This window comes from Nematolebias whitei, chromosome 18, assembly GCF_014905685.2.
Source record: "Nematolebias whitei isolate Nwh7 chromosome 18, NemWhi1, whole genome shotgun sequence".
In the NCBI taxonomy this organism is placed as follows: Eukaryota; Metazoa; Chordata; class Actinopteri; order Cyprinodontiformes; family Rivulidae; genus Nematolebias; species Nematolebias whitei.
Genome location: NC_056515.1, coordinates 37,036,526 through 37,055,339, shown reverse-complemented (window position 1 = coordinate 37,055,339; position 18,814 = coordinate 37,036,526). Strand labels below are relative to the sequence as shown.

General features: G+C 39.0%; 1 protein-coding gene across 1 annotated transcript in view; it reads right to left on the bottom strand.

The window, feature by feature from the left end:
- The window catches only part of si:ch211-127i16.2 (probable flavin-containing monoamine oxidase A), a 77,925-nt gene that overhangs the window by 49,373 nt on the left and 9,738 nt on the right, over positions 1-18,814 (bottom strand). The window contains exons 6-7 of the mRNA XM_037691813.1: positions 15,427-15,516; positions 7,834-7,918 (exon numbers count right to left, since the gene is read on the bottom strand). Of these exons, the coding sequence (XP_037547741.1) occupies positions 7,834-7,918; positions 15,427-15,516 (175 nt within the window). The remainder of the gene's footprint in view (positions 1-7,833; positions 7,919-15,426; positions 15,517-18,814) is intronic.

The following is an 18,814-nucleotide window of genomic DNA, read 5'->3' as shown; positions in this document are numbered from 1 at the left end:
GTTGGACCGATGTGGCCGGCAGTTGGACCGATGTCGCCGGCAGTTGGACCGATGTCGCCGGCAGTTGGACCGATGTCGCCAAAGGCTTGGACCGATGTCACCAGCAGTTGGACTAATGATGGAAAATGAAAGTTTTTTAAGTCTGTTGCCAACCCTAATGTCCAAACTCCGAAAGACCCAGGGAGGTTGGCGGTGCAATATAGGGAGTGGGAGATGAATTTGCTTTGGCATCTTTCAAGATTGCAGTAAATTGGTAATGTGCAAAGTTGTTTATTAGTTTTTTACAAGCCAATAACCATTACTGAGGGGTGGGATGAGCCAGGGGTGGATTGGGGCACCTACCTTTGCTAATGCTAGGGACACACTGGTCTAAAATTTACAATGGAGAATTAAGCTCCATATATGTGACTGAAGCATTTCTGTTGTGAGTGAGGCAAACAAAGAGCCTCCAGTGGGAGTGAAGTGAGATTACCGGTTAGTATGCATGTAATATTTTGTATAACAGAGCATCTTGTGCTGTTTTAAAGCTTGGAATTTCACAATCCAATTTTGAATTGAGAAAGTGCCCTGAAAGCTAAACATATTCACTTACAGAAAGATCCAAGTTTTTTTTTGTTGGTTTTCAGATGATTCAAAGATACAGCTTTCATACAGTATCTTTTGAAGAGGGATGAAGAAATTCAAATTTGCTACCTAGCTGTTCTGCCTAGCTAAGAAATAAAAAGTACACAGTAATTGAGACAAATCTCTGTGAATCAAGAAAAAGCCTGCATCTTAAAAGGCCCCAATGATGAGTCTGCTTTTTAATCAAACCAAAACCCTGAGAATATCATTACATATTGAATGTGGGCAGGTGTCCATACACGGGTCATTTTTAAAGAGTTGTGTAATAATGACAAATGGTTACTGTTAAAAAACTGTAATAAACCTTAATGCCATCAGAAACAAGGAGCACTCTTCATAAACCACTTAATCTAAACTTTAAAGTTAGATGTCTGTATCTGAAAGCCAGTTAAAGCATAGACCCTTTACTGAATTACCTACTCAGACCCTTGACACTTACAGAAATTGAAGGCTTGGTAGCAGAAGCAAACACCCGCCAAACCATTTGTCCATACACACACTGTCCTTGCAGTATTTCTACGTAGGATCTGTTTTTGCTCCCAACAAAAATAAATTAAAACAATGACCTTTTTGGCTTTAGATTAGAAATTTATTTAACCGAGTAGGAAATTATACTGGTTTTTCTATTTTGATTTAAAAACCTCACAGATGACTTTCTTAATAAAATGAGACGCAGCGTTTTAATGAATAAAACACAAAACAAGCTGTTCTGACTATTCCACGGACATTTGCCTTCTCCGGAGTGTTAAAGGGTTGCAGGCAATTCTGGCTTCTAGGAAGTAAAATACAAAGAAATAACAGCTGGCTCAAAACTTTTATACTGTGCCAACGACGACAAAAATAAAATCTATCATTCTGCGTGACATTCATATTTACGGTTGGCTTAAACACTGTTGGTGTGTGACAGAGCAGAAGACGGGTCACACACCAAAAAATAAAACTGACAGCTAAGGCTCCAAACCTTCCTGATTTCTGATAGTCAGTTTGATGTTTAAAGCCCCTTAGAGAAAAGAGGATTTTTCTGTCAACTTATTTAGTTTTATCCTAACTATTGTGTCATAAATTTTGATATTGAACTTTTATATTGCTGAGGCCTCTAGAAGCTGAGATTCACCAACTGAGTTTTAGCCAGTTTCTCTGAACATGACACTGCCTGACCTCAGAATAAACTCACTCTGACATCTCTTTCTGGGAAGATTGTAACCCTTTTCAGTTTTTTCCACTGTGAATGAAAGTTGTCCTATTGCAGAATGTTGCACCCTGTAGAGCCTCTGTGATTGCATCATAGCTAAGCAGCTATAGTACGTATAGCGTCCGCTTCTCACTTCACTGCTCAGCAGCATGCAGGTACCATACCACTTTGTTTATAAAGTAGTTAAAACAGCAACAAGACCAACCAAAGAGATGTATAGCTACAACAAGTAAGCAAAGCACAGCAAAAAATACATAGATCCAAATGGAAAAAAATAACTAGGTAGGAGATACAGGAGTCCCTCGATACTTTGTAGTTCGACTTTAGCGGGTCTTCATCGTAAGATTGTACATGACACACAATTGGCTGATTGATGGAAGATGGCCAACCACAGCATTGTGTTCTGTATCCCAGGTGTTGATTGGCTCAGTAACCGTAGCATCAGTCTGTCTGTTCTCTTTCACTGTGCTCCTTTGTGAAATTTTCATAAGAGACTGAATTTAGCTCAAACCCTATGATACCACTGAAATGTTCTGCGCTTGGGTTGAGAGTTTATAAAGCCTTAAAATATACAATATATAAATACTAAAATAAATATAACGTCCCTACTTGATGGATTTTCACCTATTGCGGGGGTGTCTGGAACGTAACCCCCAGGATAAGTGAGGGAAATATTTAGGTTCAGGTCACTATGAAAGTTGTCATTTGCAAGCAGGCAGGCAAATGTAAAAATTATTTAACCAAATAATTGTTGCTATTCCAGGTGGCACAGCATCATAATGATTAGAGGTGCCACTTCTCAGTGTGAAGGTCACCATATTGCCTTCTGCCCTGGGGCTTTTCTGGGTGGGGTTTGCATGTTCTTCACATGTATGCATCGGTTTGCTTCAGGTACTGTGGTTTCCTCCCACAGACCAAAAAAAATAATTAGTAGCTCTAAATTGTTCAGGCAGCATGGTGACTCAGTTGGTAGAACTGTTGCCTCAAAGTGAGAAGGTTGCTAGTTCAAATCCTGGCCAGGGACTTTTCTGGATGGCGTTTGCATGTTCTCTCAGAGCATGCATGGGTTTTCTCTGGGTACTCTGGTTTCCTCCCACAAACCAAAAACATGAATGGTAGGCTGATTGGTAACTCTAAATTGTCCCTAGGTGTGAGTGAGAGAGTGAATGGTTGTCTCCATGTGTCCCTGTGATGGACTGGAGACCTGTCCAGGGTGTCCCTCACCTCTTGCACAGTGACCGCTGGACATAGGCTCCAGTGACTCTCGTGACCCGAAAAGGAAGATGCGGGTAAAAATAATGGATGGATAAATTGTCCATAGGTGCGAGTGAAAGTTTGGTTAGTTGTCTAATACTTCTCTTTGTTGCCCTGTGATGAATATGCAACCTGTCCAGGGTGTAAAGTACACCACCTCAACTGGCTCCTCTCGGTATGGAGGAGAAGTGACTCTACTCCAAGTCTCTCTCGCATAACTGAACTTCTCCCCTGTTCTTTAAGGTCCAAAAGTTTGTGACCACAGGTGAGGGTAGGAACATAGATTGACAGGTAAACCGAGAGCATTGCCTTGCAGCTTACTACCGCTTCACCGCATTGGACCAGCACAGAGTTCGCAATTCTGCAGAAGCTGTACCGATCTGTCGATCTCATGCTCCATTCTTCCCTCGCTCATGAACGAAACCCTGAGACACTTGAATTGAGACCATAAGCACTTGATGCTGTTCTTATCAGGAAGGATGTAAAATGCACTGAGACTGCCTAAATAATTTCCACTGTCTAAACCCGATGAGATAATCACACCGCGTTATAATCTTCACAATCACTTGAGCTCCCACTTCATGTTTAATTCACTGAATTAGGCTCCATTAGCTTCATTCACAGCACAGCGTACACTGACCCGGAATTCGGGCTCACACAGCGTCAGTTGGTAAATCAGTGCAGATGCGCTGCTTACCTGTTTTTCCACTAATGTAAACAAGTCTCTGGACTTGAGCGCGAGTGTCAGATGTAATCGCTTCCACGCCACTGACCCAGCCTGCTTTCATTACGGCCGCTCCTCCACCACAAGAAAACGAGACGCTACATAGACATCAGGGTGGCTGATTGTCATGGTTGGTCGCAATCAAATACCCCCCCCCCCCCCCCCCCATTTCTTTAGTCAGGTACAGTGACTTTTGAAGGTCTCATAAGGAGTTCAATGATAAGTAAATGCACAAAGATGTGTGTCACACTCACGTTCTACTTTCTACTTCAAAAACAGAGAAAGTAAATCATAGACTGCTAAGTTAGCACAACTATTTGTATCATAGTCCAAATGCCTGCTGTGAAAAGCCACCCTGGGCTTTTATTCCTTGATGTGTCAAAATGAAAAAACAGGATGAGCTAACATACTTTTTACCCACAGCAATCTCAAAAAGCAGCGAGACCAAACAGTTCATAAATCATTGAGGTAAGTGAGAGAAGTGGCAACAAAATGGATAAAAAAAAGCTGGCAGAAGTCAGTATAAATAATGGATGGATGGATAGATGGATGGATGGACGAAGAAATAAATCCACAAGCCAAGAGGAGGACAAGCATAAATTATTGGGAACGTGGAGCTCGTTTCCAAAATTTACTCTGGCATGTGTAAATAAAGTAGCTCATGTTTTAATGCCAGGCGAACCCCAGGTCTAAAATTATCTCTAGTCGGTTTTGTTTTTTGTTTTTCATCTTAATTTATTCAAAGGCAAGAGACTTGAGAATGTAATTTGGGATGTCAGAATGCAAGATCCATAAACAAGAGATCCAAGCCAAACGCATGAGGATATAAGAAACGTAACCACTCGCTTTAGACCTTTTCTTGCTCAAGAAAGACCTGGAACCAATCGTCGTCAACCCCATCTGTGCCGTTCTGCAACAATCTGCTTTGCAATGTATCCACACCTTCTTTTGGGAGATGTGAAGTCTCAATCACTGAGAGGGTTTTTTTATGGATCATTGTGAACCTCCCTGTACCGATTCAAGGCCACAGTATTTCACTGTGGCATAAGAGCTGTGCTGCATAATTCACTACTGCTCTCAGACCTGTCTCATTAGGAATCCTGGCCATGTTCCACGTCTGAGAGTGTGAGGCTGTGATTGACAGAGACTGTAGTCGGCTTAGGACAAATAAGCATAGACACAATGTTGTGCCTGAGCTCCAGCTGCAGCCCCTTACAAAGCTGGCAAACCAACCCCAACTCCAGTTTCAGCTTCAACCTGCATCGAGTCTCGAGTCAGCATCTCTTTATCTCATTTCTCAATTTGTACATCTTTCATTCCTCCACACGAGTAACCTCTTTATATTCTGTTCATTCCCATTTTCTAGCAGAAGAACAAGGACAAGTGGAGGAAAGAGTCAATGCACTCAATCGTCACTGCAAAGCCTTCTTTTAACCACTTGCTAATGTAACCAATTTATTTGCAAACCCTTGTGGAGGGTCTTCCCAAATTAGAAAAAAAAAACTTCATTTAAAGCACTTTTAAAAAGGTAGCACTTCCTAAAGTATAAGATTAAAACTAACGAGGTGAACTTCTAACAGATGTTTAAATAGCAAAAGACTAGACTTGTCGCAATCAATTTTGCTGGGCGATTAATTGTCTTGGAAATTATTGCGATAAACGATAATATTGTCAGCCTGTTAGCTTAGCTCGTAGCTTAGCTTCTCAGCTTAGCTGCTTTTAATGATCCAAAAACGTGATTTTGGACAGTTAAAACAGATTTTAAAGGGAAAAGAGAAAGGGAGGTGTCAGTGAAGAGCACCAAAGTTGAGCTTTTTGTCATCCAGTGTCTTCAGTAGAAAGAGAGAGACACAAAGAAACGATAAAGCCGATAAATGAAAATGAGGTTGATAATTTTCAGTCATCATGCGATTAATTGATTTATTGTTTATCGTGACGGGCCTACAAAAGACCAATATTTGGTGAGTTCAAATGGACAACCAAGATGATTGAGCTGCTGCCTCTCAGCGAGAAGGTCATCAGATCACTTCCCAGCCCGGGGCCACTTTGAATGGAGTTTGCATGTATGGGTTTTCTCCAGGTACTCCGGTTTCCTCCCACAGACCAAAAACATGCATGTTAGACTGATTGGTAACTCTAAATTGTCCCAAGGTGTGAGTGAGAGAGCGAATGGTTGTTTGTCTCTATGCGTCTCTGTGACGGACTGGAAACTTGTCCAGGGTGTACCCAGTCTCTTGCACAGTGACTGCTTGATATGGCCACCAGTGACGCCCCCACGACCCAAAAAGTAAGAAGCGGGTAAAGATAATGGATGGATTGATGGATGCTTTTGCTGCCTATTTAGACAAATCTCTAAATGACTCATAACTTAAGCACCAATAGACAAACAACTTTCAGCAGAAACTTCAAGCTCATATTGAGCTTATTGAGCATGCATCAGGATATTTCAAGCTCATAGTTTTTGTCTCATGATCCCCTTCATGTTCCATCTTCAAACTGTTACCCAGAGACTGACTTTGAATAAACAAACATATTGTTGAACATTTTACTTTGTAAAATGCAACTGTAAATTAAAAGGTCTCATATTCCTGGAAGGAATGCAAAGCTCCGGCTGATTTTTATGTTAGAGTTTTAAATAAACATCTTATGATGAGAAAGGATGAAGCTGTAGGAGTTTCTATCAAACTTTTAAAAAATATGTCACGCTCTGATTATGTGGTATGAACGATTCGCAGCCTTTATTGCATTAAATTTAAGCCCAATAGCTGTAAAACTGGCTGAGCTGAAGCCATTTTTGTGTTTGCTAAGGTGAACTATAATGGCCATATTGAAGGGACCGACTCCAAAAGCTCATCAGTTGAAGAAGTTTGATTATTTTCAATTTGTTCTCTGGTTCATGAGATGATTTTATCAGAATAGACAAATACACACATAGGCAAAAACATTATTGCCTCACCTTTATACCTTTATTTAAAGTTGGTGTAATTTTCCAATTTGTTAGATCTATCTTTTGTGTCCATTTTACCCCCCAAAAAATGTTTTTTTTAAATCTAATCTGGCCTTTTTAATACCGTTACATGTTTATAGACACTTAAATAGTGCAAAATTGTGTACAAATACAATGAATGAGACAAGTGATGCAGCTGTATCTACAAATTTACAACTTAAAAGTTGTTGTGACATAAATCAAACAATATTTTCTATACAACAACAGATTAATGTAATCTGTAAATCACCCACGCTCATACAATTTAGGAGACACCTGCACATCCTTTTTTGTGCCTCTCTCCAAAAAGTACATTTTAGAAAATGAAATACTTTTTTCAAAATTATTAGTTTTATTTCATTATCTCAGTTAGAAAGGAGACACAAATTACAGAAATGAGAAGAGCTGTGCGCCACACAGGATAAACACTCTCCGAAAGGGAAAAACTCAAATCTATCCCATAATTTACATAAAGTCTGCAGCTGATTAGAGGTTTGAATGCAGGATTTCATCTTACCCAAGAGGGAACAACTACAAGTCGATTTGGCTAAGGAGGCATTTTAGATCATAATTTAAATGCACATGCAAGGCCAAAATAAAAAGCCTCTTATATTTGAAACATTCTGTAAATAATTAAAAATTTAATTCTCAAGATGAGAAACGACCCCCCTGCAGGTGTCCAAATGTTTCTCTCCTTGATTGCAGACAAGTTGGCAATGACGTGTTTACCACTTTCGGCTTCCCACATACACCATGTGGGAATGTCACATTAGCCCCCCTCCCCCCGACAAAAATAAAAAGTTTTGGCTTTAACTCTGGCACCAGTTCAAAATCAAATCCAAGTGATTTGAGCAAAGACTTGACCTCAGACAAAATGTACTTAAAACTTTAAGAGACTCCCACCGAGCCAGAAAAGTTTGGAAAGTAAACCGTTGATACGGATGCACACATTTGTCACCATTCACAGAGCTGATGAGAGAGTGCGATAGTTGCCTTGTGCATCAGCAGAAACTTCATTTGGCAACTGGACAGACATGGGAGACGCACACTGACCTGCCAAATGAGGGGGGCAAGTGACGATCACAGCCCGGCACAGGAAGGTGTCGCTGTTCGTTGTGACCCTGGCCCACTCTGCATCCTGTGCACACATTTAAACAGGGAAAATATGTTTTATTAACAGGAAGGTTGCATAGATTTAAAAGAAAATCCTACATTGTTAGGTGTTCTGGAGAAGCTTGTAAGGGATATTTTGCTTTAATTTTGAGTGCAAGCATAATGTAGCTGGGTCTAATCCTTCTTATTACGAGTAGCGACACTCACCTATCTCATTGTATTAGGAAATGCGTTTCCAAAAGCCTTTTTGCAATTAATTATGTATTTCTGACTACTATTAATGGTTATTTGAGCATTTTAAGCTGCATAATCATCATAAACTTTCGTCCCTGTAAAATCGGTTTATGATAATGTAATACGATGAGTTTTAGGACCCTGGTATTCCTGTTGATCCTCCCTTGTGTCAGTCTTGCCTGACCATTGGTCAAGCTGTCTAAAGCCGCTTTGCCATTGATAAGTGCAACTCCACTCAGTTCTCATCTTAATGGTTCTTCTCAGGTGTAGGTGATTGCCTCTGTGACTTGTTTCCATGCTCTGTGGGTGGGATCATAAATGCAAAGTAATCAGTTTCTTGTAGCGCTGTTCAACTTGCGCCGAATCCTATTTGGCACAATAGGATCCGCTAATAAAGACAGAAAGGTCCGAACCTCATCATTGGTCTTTGGCACAGTTTTTGGAGCTTCCATATTGAACTAGAACATAGAAAACTAGAAAAACACAAACTAAATCACGCTCTACAATGATTGGAGAGGAAATTGCAGCTCAGATTGGCACTGGAAACTGGAGAGACGGGGCAGATCACTTTTCCAAAATTGACCATTGGAAGAGTCTTGGGTGAGTGGATTCCACTCAGTTAGCTCCCACTAGCTTAGCAGCTAAAAGCAACCACACTGTCCATGGTTGATTGGTGCTGTTTGAGAAACAGGCTTGAGGTGAAGTTAATGTTACAAGTGTGATGTGGTTGTGTGGAAATAGCCATGTTTTGTCACCAGTGATGTCTCAAAATTGTAATTTGTGTTACAGTGAAGCTAGGCCACAGAGTTTTCCTTTTGCACTTCATACACTGATTAGTCTCTTTAGAAAGATTTGTTCAATTAGCTTTGTAGAGATCTAGTGGAGTGCTGTGTGAATGGGTAAATGAGGCACAGATTGTAGTGTAAAGTGCTTTGAGTATCTTGAAATAAGATAGAAAAGCGCTATATAAGTACAGTCCATTTACCATTTACCATGCACTTGCAGAGCCACTGTGAGGAAAAACTCCCAAGCTGTATTTTGCAAATGGGTTAATATTGTGGTGGCATGGTGGCACGGTTGGTAGAGCTGTCAACTCTCAGCGAGAAGGTTGCTGGATTGAATCCCGGCCTGAGGACCTTTCTGGGTGGACTTTGTATGTTCTCTCTGTGCATGCGTGGGTTTTCTCTGGGTACTCCGGTTTCTTCCCACACACCAAAAACATGCATGTTGGTCTGACTGGTAACTCTAAATTGTCCTTAGGTGAGAACGAGAGAGTGAATGGTTGTCTCGTTTGTCTCCAAGTGTCCCTGTGATGGACAGGAGACCTGTCCAGGGTGTTCCCTGCATCTCACACAGTCACTGCTGGATATGGGCACCAGTGACCACTGTGACCCAAAGGAAAAAGCAAGTAAAAGTGGATGGATGGATGGATGGATGGATGGATGGATAATATTGCACTAGCAAAATAATGAGAAGTTATGTTTTGATTGTTTTTTGGAATGTAACGGTTGTCATATTTTAAGCCTCGAGTTGTACGGTATGCAACACAGACACTGAATTAACTTAAAAGTGCACCGTTATTGAAACTGATGTAAATAAATAAGTAAAATTGCTTTAAATCGACATTTCATAGCAGGTACACCGTACAGAAAATATGTTTAAAAATGGAAATGTATGATGATGTTATACTGTTAAAAGAACTTTGACTGGTTGCGATATGACCATATATGGAGAACAGGCTGTTCTCCCACCACTGCAACGTGTTTCCGCAACTGTGCGGTAGGGTATTGCAGTGCCACACCCCTCAATAGGGAGTTTTTCCTTTCCACTGTTGCCACTGTGCTTGCTCAGGATGGGAGACTGCAAAGATGCCAAGATTTAACTTGTCTGCTGGCCTCCTTAGATAGAGAACTTTACGAATTGGCTTTTATGTGAATGTTTCTGTAAAGTGCGCTGAGACAACTTTGTTGTGATTTGGCGCCATATAAATAAACTGAATTGAATAGACACCGACTCTGACCTGGAATGACTTGGATTGACTTGACTTATTAACTAAAGCCCAAAGAACTAACATATGGTCTGAGACACATTGTTTCTATCTCTTTTATTTTGCACTGTTATATGTGCAGCCATTTGAAAATGCATTGTTAATGGTTGTGCAAACTGTTCAATACAGTTCAGCTAAAAGGTAACTTGTGGCTCCACTCATTCTTTTCATGCCACTCCCTGCCTTTAACTTTTGTATACAAATTTAGTCCTTGGCCCAAAATCTCTAAAATCCTCCGACTGACCACCGTTGGAGATAATTTGGCACATTTTTTAAACAAATGTTAAAAATTCACGACTAAGACCAAGACTGAGAATCACTGTGAACATTGCAAGACATTCTGATGACTCCCTTATGAATGCTGGTCACCATTTTGTCGCAGCCCAGGGAGATACCATCTTTAGAGAAGCTCAATGGAGATGTTTTGGACATATACAGAGGAGGGATGGTAAATAAATTGGACAAAGGGCATTAAATATGAAGCTTCCAGGGAGAAGGAAGAGAGGAACAGAAAGGTTTATAAATGTAGTGAAGGAGAATATGGAAAAGATTGGGGTAACAGGAGGAGGATGTTGGGATGTCGTGAAATGGAGGTTCATTATCTGCTGTGGTGATCCCTAAGACAGAATCGAGAAGAAAAACAAGAAGGTCAAATATGACAGTTAAAAAAATAGACGATCTATGTTTAGTATTTTCCTGTCTGCATATGAACTCAAAAAGAACAGCATGAGTCACCTAACTTTCCCTTCACTGTGTTTATGGAAACTGTCATGTGATCGAGGGAAAGACTGTCACAAGCCAGTCTTTGTTTTCAGAAAACAGCATCAGTTGGCATCAGCTGTGACAACTTGATATGGAGGAATCGGTCATATCCGATGGAAGTTTTAGTTCAAAAAATCCGAAAATGGGAGTCTGGAGCAGCACTCTGAGACCGGCCCTTCTATTACAAGGGTTTACAACCTCATACTTCATTACTTTGAAAGCGAGTGCTTCAGTAATGCCCTTGCCAAAACATTTTTCAAAGCTGTTGCCCATTAATATATGAAATATAACCTGAGTTTTTATGGAGTTGGGCTCTCATAGTGGCAGATATTGAACAGTGAGGAAGAGAAGGGATGAATTCTTGTTCTTTTTAAATCAAGTAATTTGAAAACCATGGATATTACGCGTTTTTCTTTTCATTTATTAGTTCAAGATGAATTTATCTGTTTTTCTGTATGAACATTATGCATGCTTGGATTCTTTTGGGGCCCACAAATGATCCAAATTAGCATCCATCCTCCTCAGTCAAGCTGGTAAACAGTATGTAGAACAAGACTCCTGCTGGTTGACTTCTTAATGATTCACACACACATGAAAGGACATTTTAAATACTACACAGCCTACAAGAGTTTCCACGTGAATTTCACTGACCAAAAATATAATCGCAACACTTTTGTTTATGCTCCCATTTTTCATGAGCTGAACTCAAAGATCTAGGACTTTTTCTGTGATACCAGAACAGATGCACCATCACCTCGACCCCGTCATCGAGCACCACACCCCGACCTCCCGGGACTTCTGTATCGAAAATATAACTTATTATTAAATGTTAATATGTTCGTAGCATCGTCATCGTACAGACGTGCAACCTGTGTGGGAGCGTGCAGCCTGTTGAGTCTCCCTCATGGTCAGAGGGTTTCTGATGCTTTAGTATTTCTAAAAAGATATTAAGAGCTAAAAAAATGAATATTTATTCCCCAGATTACAGTAGTAGCAACAACAAGGTGTTGCGGCTGTTTGATTGAGCTAAACTTAATTATATTTAGAACAATGTAGCTGTACTGTGATAAATTTAATTATTGATCAAAAATGAAAAATAAATGGTATTAAATGACTACATGAGCTGAAATCCAGTAAATATAATCCATTTGAATGAATATTATTTTAGGGGAGAAATCTGTCAGTCTAGAATAAACAAAAATATTAAGTTAATTTCTAGGCTACTCTTCAAAGGACTTTCTGTGCTATATATATATATATATATATATATATATATATTATATATATGACAACCCCTCTAAAAGTATACTAGAGAAAAGTTGTTCAAACCATCTCTTCAGAAACTGCTGGTCTTCGTGGTGCAGGTTAAAGTCTTTACAACTTCAACGTTTCATAAGAGAACATTATATTGTGTACTTTTACTAAGGTCATGTACACAGTATGCTGTGTACTTTTAGCAAGATTATGTACACAGTATGCTGTGTACTTTTAGTAAGATTATGTACACAGTATGCTGTGTACTTTTAGTAAGGTCATGTACAAAGTATACTATGTACTTTTGCTAAGGTCATGTACACAGTATGCCATGTACTTTTAGTAAGATTATGCACACAGTATACTGTGTACTTCTACTAAAGCCATGTACACAGTATAGTGTGTACTTTTGCAAAGGTCATGTACACAGTATACTGTGTACTTTTGCAAAGGTCATGTACACAGTAGAGTGATACTATTGTTAAGGTCATGTAGACAGTATAGTGTGTACTTTTCCTAAGGTTATGTACACAGTATACTATGTACTTTTGCTAAGGTCATGTACACAGTATGCTGTGTACTTTTACTAAAATCATGTACACAATATACTGTGTACTTTTACTAAGGTCATGTACACAGTATAGTGATACTATTGCTAAGGTCATGTACACAGTATACTGTGTACTTTTGCTAAGGTCATGTACACAGTATGCTGTGTACTTTTGCTAAGGTCATGTACACAATATACTGTGCACTTTTACTAAGGTCATGTAATTTACATAAAAACCTTTGTGAATTGATCCGTATGCAGGAAAAAGCTCCCAAACGTGTGGTACTGGTGTGAGAAATTAAAAAAATTTCAGTCAAAAAATATATTTTTTCTACTTAAATTCATATATCAGGCCCGATACAAAAAGCCCTAATATGAAGTACAGTATGTGTTATTAATGACTATTAAAGTTCAGTAAAAACTGAGTTCTAGCCATCGTTGCATTGACTAACTTTGATTAGCTTAATTTTTGAGCTGGGTTATCTAAGCATTAGCTTAGCCTGGGCTAAGAGCTCTACCTTTATTTTTCCATCCCTGTGCTTCATGACTGATGTCACAGCTGTCAGTGAACAAGTATTCACAACTTTTCAACACCAGACCATCCCTTCAAACTGTTACAGATGAATTTATAGTTTCGAACATCCTTATGAATCATAAGTACTCTTCCAGTTTTAACGTATCATGGCACTGTTGCCTCTCAACAAGAATGTCCGGGGTGTAAATGCAACCTCACCAACTGGGATTTAAAAGTGTGCTCTTTTGTCTGAGCTCTACTTCAGCCATGAAGTGGGAACTCTAAAGTGCCAGTGACTGAGTGTAAATGTGTTTCTCTGTCAATATGTGTTGGACACATTGGAAAACTGGCAAAATGTCAAGGTTGTGCTCGGCTTCTCGACCACCTCGCGCTACATGATACACCAACACTTCCAATAACCTTGTGCATAAGTGGGCATAGAAAACATCTAATGGTCCTTTATCCTTCATTGTCCAAGTCTTTAGTGTATTAGGAAGTATGACAGCAACAGATTTTTTTTTCCAACATTTTATTTTTGTTTGCTTTATTTCCTAAATTAATATCATAAACTGACATTTTTGTGGGGGAAGTAATAAATCAATAAACCGCCTCTCGCGGTGATTGATGGATATGGGTACTAGTGATCGACACGACCCGGAAAGATGAGGCTGGGAAAGATTATGGATCCATGGACAAATCAATAATTACTTTTGAAATTTAACATTTTTTCAGAATCATAATTAGAGTTATGATTCAACTCTAAAGGTTTTGTTTCCTTAATGTGTATTTTAACGTGTAACTGACAAACTGTCTTTATAATCAGTCTTGATATAATCAATACAATTGTAATGTTATATGCATAATCATCAATATGATAACTCTTTAAAATTTTTCTTTTTAAAAGAACAAATTTCCTTTGCACTTTCCCTAAATTTAACAAAACCTTAAAATGTATCGGTTTATATTAGCTTTTTTCCTTCTTTCGGCTGCTCCCTTCCCGAGGGGACGCCACAGCGAACTAATTCACACGAAGACTTGGCAATTGTTTTTACACCGGATGCCGGTGGTCATTGGCATCAGAAGCAATTGTAATGTAACACCTAAGTACTTGTAACTGGAGACCACTTCCTCCGCACATTCTATATTTGGGGGAGGGGGGGGGAGGTGCGTTTGCTCCTTCTGAAATCCACGATCATCTCCTTCGTCTTCTTCACATTGATGTGGAGGTTGTTCTTCCTGCACCAGCTCTTCAGGTGTTCCACCTCCCGCCTGTAGATGGACTCATCGTTGTTTGGGATGCATCCAACCACGACAGCCTGGATGCGCCGTCAAATGTGAGCGGAGTGAACAGGAGGGGGCTCAACACACAGCCCTGAGGGGAGCCAGTCCTGAGAGTTATGGTGGTGGTGGAGAAGTTGCAAAATCCTGATGGTTGTTTCTTTTATTTTAAGGGTGCCGAGTTAAAATTTAGGGGTGCTTCAGCACCCCCAAAAAGAGGCTACAACCAGCCCTGATCTAGGGCGCCCTGGTATATCACTCAGCATTATAACACTGAAAAATGTTGTTGCTGAGGTAGAGGTAAAAAATAAATGTAATTTAAATAAACATTCATATTTTAAGAACCAATATCAGGTGTGTTTGTAGTATCTCAAATAATTAGCAATCAACAGTTAAACAATCTAATTGTTTTAACAGTTGTAGCACAAACAAGAAGAAAATATGGAGAATCAACAGGAACGATTCCAGTTTCAAGGTCTCTAAGCTGCTTGTCCAACCAAAAATCTAACCCTACTTAGAGTCCAATAAAAAAAGAAGATAAATGCTGTGTACGAGTGTCTTATGAGTGACAGAAGCTACTCACTGGTAGAGACCAGCACTTAATTCTCTATTCTATAATCTATATTGCAAATGTTTTAATCAATCAGTTTGCAGAATTAACCTCAGATGTGAGTAATCAATTAGTAGACGGACAGGTATGAGGAGAAATTAATGTATTGATGGAGTCCACTGCACTTAAGAGTGCACGCTGTGGCCTCTCGGCTGTGCATGAGGGAAAAACTCATGCGGAACAGGCAGTGCCCTCACACTAGACGGGCTGTTTCCCCAGTGAGGAAGCTGTTATCTCAGTGTCGCGCCTCATCAGTCCCAGAGTGAGACGTTACTGTACTCTACCTGCCATATGGCCGTCACAGCAGAGCCCAGCCGGACATTCTTCCACCCGACACGTTCCGCCAGACACTCGGAAAGCTGCTGGGTGCCTCCCTGTGGACAGACAGATATCACACTACAAGCTGGGCTTATAACGTTAACTGAAGGTCTTTGATAATATTTTCAAAGTTCTTTAACAAATCACAGTTGTTGATGCAGTGACAGAACCGAGTGAATTGTTTTCAAATATAATTATCTTTAAAAACACATTACAATTGTTCAGTTTTTTTAGGATTTCCCTTAAAATAAAAAGATCCTACAGTAAACATCAAAGTTCATGCTCAATAATCCAGGTAGAGAATCCAACAAAGTTCAGTCAGGTCACCTGAACAGTTTTTTTTGTTGCTGTTGAGATGTTTCATCCTTCATCCAAAGGACTTCATCAATCCGAGGAGCTGCAAAAAACTCAGTCTCACAAGCAGCACACTCCTATAGTGGACCAACCAGTTTGCTGGTTGATGAAGTTCTTTGGATGAAGGACGAAACTTCTCAAAAAAAAAAAAAAAAAAAAGAAAGAAGCCATCCAGATGACCCGACTAAACTTTGTTGAATATTCTACCTGGATTATTGAGCATGAACTTTGATGTTTTGAACCATTTTGTCATATCTGCCTCAGAGGGGTTGGTGCGGGAGAGGGTGGACCCCAGAAACCATCTTATTATAAGAGTGTGCTGCTTCTGGGAATGAGTTTGTTTGTGGCTCCTTGGATTGATGAAGTCCTTTGGATGAAGGACAAAATGTAAAAACAACAACAAAAAAAAAAAAAAAAATCCAGATGACCTGACTGAACATTGTTGGATCCTACAGTAAAACTATGTTATCTTTAGAAACTATATTCCACTGCATTTGCACCTCCTTTCCACACATTCCAACTTGAACGTTGTAGATATGTTTTGTTTTTACACAAATATATTTTTCTAAATAAAAATAATCTATATAAAAATGCTGAAATACTCATGCCAGGCCAGTAGGTGGCAATAACAGTAATGGCAATACATTAAAATACAAATAAAGAGCACGGATTAAGACGATTCTGGGACAATCAAAGCTTTATCAGGTTTTATTTTTTTATTTTTGCCTTTGTTTATACATGATTTTAATTTGTTTCCATCATGAAATTAATTGTTTGGCAGTGTTTTCAAGTTCAATGTAATAAAGCTAAAACAAGCAAGGAAAAAAAAAGGTTAAAATAATAAATAAAAATAAAACAAGGGTTATTTAGTTTTGAATGCAAAAGCAAGTTAAATCGGTTTTTATGCCATTTCCCCCCGTAGTCTCTCTGAAGTCCACAAATAAAACACAAAAAACAAATTTTGAGGAAAATCTTTAGATTGCTAAGTATTTGTAAATAACAGTTTTTCTTAGTGAGAAGTGCGAACCTTTAAGTAAAAGTTTGTTTTACAAAATATCAAAGCTGATATAGACAGGGACTTTAAATTTAAACTTTAACTTTAGGAGTATTTATGTGTACTTGACAGTGATTTCATAGAAAGCAATAGTGTCGCTGTATATTTGGTGTACGCCCACTACGGCGTCATATTTTACCCCTGATCTGGAAAATAAATAAACTTGAGCCATTTATGCAGTTGTTCTAGTTTGTTCATGAGTTGTCCCAGCTCTGACGTCGTCATACTTTAATCATGTCAAATGGTTGAAATTGTGAATAACACTGAAGATTCAGCATAGACCGAGTCTGAAACCAGATGTTTAAGCTGTAATGGGGCACAACTTTTCAGTCCGCTAGTCCAAGATTCGAGTCACCCCTCAGTAGAACAAAACATTGCCCTTGGTAAAAGTAAGAAATACACCTCTAATCAGTTTTACCCAGGTGTTGACTCTCCTCATTTACTTGTTTTGTTGTATGTATTTTTCTAACACATTAAGCACCGATTACATGACCTTTATTTTAAGCGTGAAATACACAAAGATTGTGTGAAGGTGAGTAGGAAGGACGTAAAGCCCCAAATCTCTAGTCTGCAGACTTTAAGTCCAAAAATACACAATGGCAGCACTCGTAACCCATATTCAGCTGGTCCACTAAAACCAGAGGACAAGACGCTTAAGCTTATCACTAATGTAACCATCATACAGCAGCATGGGTATTTCAGCGTTTTTGTTTAAATTTCTTCTTCTCATCACATCTTTTTAATGAGAAAATGTATTATTTTACCAAATATTCAAGTAAATTAGGGATGCACAATATTGGATTGTTGGCCGATATCCGATATGCCAATATGTTAAAACTATTTTGGCCGATAAGCGATACCGATTGTTTTTTCCTAGACCAGAGACTACGTAGCTTTCTTTGCTGTGGAATTAAAATACTACATTATTCTGCATGATCTTTGTCAATTTGACCTGCTACCAAATGCAGATGTCAAAAAGGGGTCTGAAAATGATGTAACACTTCAACTTGGTTTATGTTTAATGTCAAACTTATTCATGACATTTAGTCTCTAACAAAATGACAACACTCAAACGGTGCAAATTCGTAAATTTTCACAAATCTAACCTGTTCACAATTGAAAAGCGCATAAGAAGTAGTGCATTAATAGATATAATTGACAGTTTCTTGAATTAAAAAATAACTTAAAAGAGAAGCCTTTCATATCGATGAGTTATTTTGATGGAATGGCCAATGTCCGTTATTTAACTTTATCGCTAATATCGGCCGATACCAATACCATGTTGATAATATTGTGCATCCCTACAGCAACCCAAAAGGAAAAGCAGAATTTTCTACTCTAAATCCATCCTTCTTTCTCATCATTTACAGTATACCTTAGAAGAGAAAAGCATAGCAACCCTTGTTTTGTCGTTTCTGACTTGAGTGAACATATAATATCATGAATTGTGACGAGACAGCCATGGAAAACGTCCTGTTGGTGGTTTAGTCTCATCAAAGTCAAACTGGAGCCTCCAAGCAAGCACACACATCTATGGACACCAAAAGATTTGAACTGAGTTCTGAATTGGTTTAAAACCCCAATCACAACAGAATTGCCGAAAGACATCTGCAGACTAAAGAGAAGACTGTTTAGAGAAAATAATTGTGTCTTTTTTCCTGTTTGTGGACACAAATTGTTTTCCATGTTTAAAAATTACACAAGGTGCGTTCAGGCTTCCAGAGCTCCTAAATAATTCACTCATCGTGATTTCAGAAGTTTTACTGAAAATGCAGACTGGGAAAATAAAGCCTTACTTTATTAAATAAAAACATTAATTATGAAGCAAAAAAAATGTGATTAATATTACATTTTGAGAGAGCACTGCCATGAACTGTGTCAAGGAATCTGCACTGTAAGCTCAGGGCAGCTGTGGCTGAGTGGTTAGAGCAGTCATCCTCCAATGC